The sequence below is a fragment of the Gadus chalcogrammus genome, chromosome 23 (genome assembly GCF_026213295.1).
Source record: "Gadus chalcogrammus isolate NIFS_2021 chromosome 23, NIFS_Gcha_1.0, whole genome shotgun sequence".
NCBI lineage: Eukaryota > Metazoa > Chordata > Actinopteri > Gadiformes > Gadidae > Gadus > Gadus chalcogrammus.
In genome coordinates this window covers 5,483,263-5,488,262 of record NC_079434.1, presented here as the reverse complement: position 1 = coordinate 5,488,262, position 5,000 = coordinate 5,483,263, and the positions used below count along the sequence as shown (strand labels likewise).

General features: G+C 45.5%; 1 protein-coding gene across 1 annotated transcript in view; it reads left to right on the top strand.

The window, feature by feature from the left end:
- Window positions 1–5,000, top strand: part of LOC130376949 (nebulette-like) — a 45,480-nt gene that overhangs the window by 25,651 nt on the left and 14,829 nt on the right. Inside the window, exons 17-21 of the mRNA XM_056583880.1 lie at window positions 637–747; window positions 1,241–1,351; window positions 2,304–2,411; window positions 3,079–3,189; window positions 3,542–3,652. Of these exons, the coding sequence (XP_056439855.1) occupies window positions 637–747; window positions 1,241–1,351; window positions 2,304–2,411; window positions 3,079–3,189; window positions 3,542–3,652 (552 nt within the window). The remainder of the gene's footprint in view (window positions 1–636; window positions 748–1,240; window positions 1,352–2,303; window positions 2,412–3,078; window positions 3,190–3,541; window positions 3,653–5,000) is intronic.

Here is a 5,000-nt window from a genome sequence, read left to right as displayed (position 1 = left end):
TTTCGGCTTTTCTCTCCTCTGTGTTCTCCTCTCCTCTCCTCCACTCCTCCTCGATTATAATCTACTCTCCTCTCCCCTTGTCTCCTCTCCTCTACCCTATTTGCTCCTCTCCTCTCCTCTTACCACCTCTCCTCTCCTTTACCCTCATCTCTTTTCCTCTCCTCTCTTCTTCTCTCCTCTGGTCTTATTCTCCTTTCACCTCCTCTCTTCTCCTCTCACCTCCTCCCCTCTCCTGTTCATCTCCTCGACTCCTCCCGTCTCGTTCTCCTCTCCTCTCCTCCTCTCCTCCTTGATTATAATCTACTCTCCTATCCCCTTGTCTCCTCTCCTCTCCTCTCCTCTCCTCTCCTCTCCTCTCCTCTCCTCTCCTCTCCTCTCCTCTCCTCTACCCTATTTGCTCCTCTCCTCTCCCCTTACCACCTCTCCTCTCCTTTACCCTCATCTCTTTTCCTCTCCTCTCCTCTCCTCTCCTCTCTTTGCCTCTTCTCTCCTCTCCTCTCCTCTCCTCCTCTCCTCTCCTCTCCTCTCCTCTCCTCTCCTCTCCTCTCCTCTCCTCCTCTCCTCTCCTCTCCTCTCCTCTCCTCTCCTCTCCTCTCCTCTCCTCCTCTCCTCTCCTCCTTTCCTCTCCTCCTCCAGGTGAAGTATAAGGAGGAAGGGAGGAAGGAGACGAGCTCCAGCCTGTATTCCCTGCTGGCGGACACGGTGGACCTCCAGCTTGCTAAAGCTGCCTCTGAGCGTCAGAGTGAGGTGGGTGGGTGGGGGTGAGGGCCGGGCGCTGTCCTCCTCTACCAGCCCAGGGGGGTTGCACTCCCATGCAGCGCCACGCAGGGAGGGTGTGTGGGATGGTGGTGTTTCACTGCAACCCAAGCGTTATGTAACTGAATGTACATAAACATAAGAAAAATACTTTATGTGGACTTTTTGATTCAACAGCATTTTAGAAGTTCAGGACCAAATGACTGAAAGAATAGTGTGGTGCGCTATACAGAAAAATAATGAGTCATTTTGTTAATGAATAATACAATGTGGGGATGGATAGTCCCTTAAATGCATTTGTTTATTCTTTGATAGGGCAGCAAATCCCAGTTTATGTTTTTTCTGAGATGATGATTGCTGAGGATTGTACATTTTGATAAACATTAGACGCTGCACTTGTTTATTTTCTTTGAGTTAATGTGTGCATATATTCATTAGTGTGCGTGTGTGCGTGTACGTGCGTCTGTCTGTGTGTGTGTGATAGATTAAGTACAAGCAGAAAGGCAAGGAGGATGCCAGCAGCAGTGCCTTCCACAAGATGGCCGACACCAGGGAGAATGAATTTGCGAAGCAGATCTCTGAGATGCAGAGTGAGGTGCGTGTGTGTGGATGTGTGTGTGTGGGTGTGTGTGGGTGTGTGTGGGTGTGTGTGTGTTGGTGGGTGTTATTGTGTGTGTGTGGGTGGTTGCGTTTGACCATTTGCTTGTGAATGTGTTTGTTTGCAAATGATTTAATGTTTGTCAAAGAAATACGCAACCATGCATCACTCTTGATCATAATGCTCAATATTTCTCCATATACTCAACCAATTTAGTTTGTAAAAGTGAGGTAAATTGTGAGGTATCTGTTAAAAGGTCTGCTGCTATAATTCAATACACAAGCTATATCTGTTAGACTGTATATGTCTATATCTGTTTTACTATATATGAAACTGTATCTCTAAATAATGACCAAGTATATGGAGTTTGGTGCTGAATCTATCTCGCCTGGCTCTTAAAGTGGGGATTTAGACTCAGGTTGACTTATTGTTTTGTGAAGCATTGTTGAAGTGATTTGAGAACACAAACCCATACTCTGGAGTCTAGACTGCACCCGCTGGTTCCTCCTGAGGCAGCCATTATACCTGTGGAGAGGTGCACTACACGCAACTGTCTCAACTGTCTTGTTGACACCAGTCAATTCCTCACTTAAAAGAACGAATGTCTCCAAAACGATGAATACATCTTCGAGGTCTATTCCCTATTATTAAGCACACGGCTTGTGTCCCACATAACACAATGAGGTCAGATTCAGGTCACTAGGTCATTTGGTCAATCTTTATTAGAAGTGTAAAAGGCCCATGTAAAGGAAAATACACTCAAATGAAAAAAAAAAGAGTTTTATTATATGTTTTAGTAGTATGAAATACCACCCTTGATTCATTTTGATATATTAGTGTAGGATACCTCCCTTTAAGAAAATAAACTCACTGGAAAATAGATGTGTTTCATCATATGTATATCTTTCATTTCTGTCTGTGTTGTTTGGCTTCCTTGCACGTTCTACAGTCCAAGTACAAGAAGGACAAGGAGGATCTGTCCTGCACCCTGCACTCTCTGCTCCCAGAGACACTGGAGACACAGTTTGTTAAGGAGATGGCTCTCACACACAGTGAGGTGGGGAAACCGTGTGTGTGTGTGTGTCTGTGTGTTTTTGTGTTTTTGTGTGTTTCTGCGGTGTTTATCTTGGTGTGCATTAGTGTGTATAATGCGTCTTTGTTGGGTTGTGCAGTTCTAGATTTCTGTATGTGTGCATTATTATTATTATTTTTTTATATTTGTCGTAGAAACAATTTTAGTAGGGGCAGAACAATGTGTTCTTAACACACACCCACCCTCCATGAACATGCTCAGTTCTTGTTAAAAGCATAATGCATGCTAGCTGTGACTCTGTGTTAGCTTGTTTTTACTAAACAGTGATAGAACCAGAGCGACTCAAAGCAAAAACATTATTTAGTAGGGTTTTGATGAAGCTAACGTTGTCCTGGTTTGTTTCACATGTCTTTACCGTGGATATCTTATCACTTTTCTTTTTGTTTATTTGGCTGAATTGCCATTATTCTTGTGGACAGTTCTATTTATCCATTTATTTGTTGTCATTGTTTTAGTTTTGAGTGACATTTTGTGGCTTTGATTGACGTGTTGTGGATTCGATCGACATGTGGGGGATTCAAGTGACATGTGGGGGATTTGAGAGAAGTGTGGTGGATATGATTGAAATGCAGTGGATTTGATTGACATGTGGTGGACCTGAGTGACATGTGGTTTTCTTCTTTGACGTTAGAATAAGTACAAGGAGGCGGGTAAGAAGGAGCTGTCCTCCCCTCTCTACTCCGTCCTCCCTGAGACCAGAGACATGCAACACGCAAAGGAGCAGTCCCAGCTGTGCAGTGAGGTACACACGCACGCACACATGAACACGCACATAGGCACACATACGCGCACACACACACGCACACTCACACATGAACACACAAACACACAAACATACACACACACACACACACACACACACACACACACACACATGAACACGCACACACGCACACACACGCACAAACACAAGCACGAATGCACACTTCTGATTTTTACTTCCAAGTTACATCGTTCCTGGTAACCCCTCGGCCCCCGGCCCAAACAAACACATCAACACAAGACGACGATTGGTGGTCTTGTGTATCTGGCTGCCTGAGGTACGATTAAGGTTAGGTTACTAAACCTTCCTCTGCCTCGTTTCTTTCCAACAGAAGGTGTACAGGGACGAGGGGAGGAAGGACGCTGGGACCAGTCTGTACTCCCAGATGCCCCAGACCATCGAGACCGTGTTCGCCAAGGAGCAGGGCCGCACCCAGAGCAACGTAAGTGGGGGGCCCTCGACTCCTTCCAGCCTAGCAGCCCCTAACAGTGTGGACAAGGCCTTGACGCCGTTGTTTGATAGACTAGTTCCGAATAGACGGACACGGCAAGAACAAGTTTCTCTTCCAACTTCTTCTCCACAAGGTCGACGGGGACCCGCCCCGTCTCATATATGATTGGTTGACCTGTAAAGAAGCGGCAGTGATGCCTGCAGCCTTCCTGAAAGGTTCCTGAAAGGTTCAGATATTTTAACACAGAAGCTCTCAGAACGTACACATTTCCAGCACCAATCGTGTTGAGACCAGAACTGTGGTGAGCAGACGTCCTTCATAGTGGAGGGCTCCATGTGACACAATGCACTCACATCGACTCCACGCTTTATCTTTGTTGGTGAACAAAAGCCCACATTGAGGTCGACGAGATGTGATTAGACACGCATCAGAGCATCTTGGACGTGTGTCGGTGGGGGTGTGTTGGCCGGGACACGTACACAACAGCTGTATATTTGACTTAGGGCTTCAGGGTACAGACAATGACCTACTGCCCTCACATACATGCACACACACACACACACACATTCACAGACACACAGACGCACATACACACACACACACACATACACATTAACCTACTTCCATAGACACACACATGCTCACACATTCATGTGCGCACCAACACACACACACACTCAGCCTGTTACCTTTTGTTTGCTGAATGGTTAACATATATTAAAATGTTGGCTCTGCTTTTAAGAGTCATTTGTGGTGAACGAATGTTATACGTTGTAAAATTATAGGCAAAATGTTGTTATATTATGCGCTCAGAAATTTGTTCCATTATCGACTGGGGTTTCCACATTATTGCTATGGGTTTAATTACAACTAGAGGTTGTAATTAATATAAACTGTATACTTGGAAACCCTAGTATATAGATATATAACAGCCCCAGAGTAGTGTTATAGTAGTGAATGCCATTGCTGTTATATCATTCATCAGGATGGATTGCTTGTTGTGGTTTTGTTGTGGTGAAGCTAACTGGAGCATGTGATGCACAACATGTCTCCATGCTGAGTGTGGTTAAACACGCTAGCATCAATGTAGCATCTCCTCAGACAGGAGGCTCCGAAGGGAACAGCTACAACACTGGCTGTTGGCCCCAGGCTTGTGTTTGTGTGTGTGTGTGTGTGTGTGTGTGTGTGTGTGTGTGTGTGTGTGTGTGTGTGTGTGTGTGTGTGTGTGTGTGTGTGTGTGTGTGTGTGTGTGTGTGTGTGTGTGTGTGTGTGTGTGCGCCATCGTTAATGCAGCAGAGAAAGATAGTGGGGCTCTCCAGCAGAAAATCTAAACATTTAG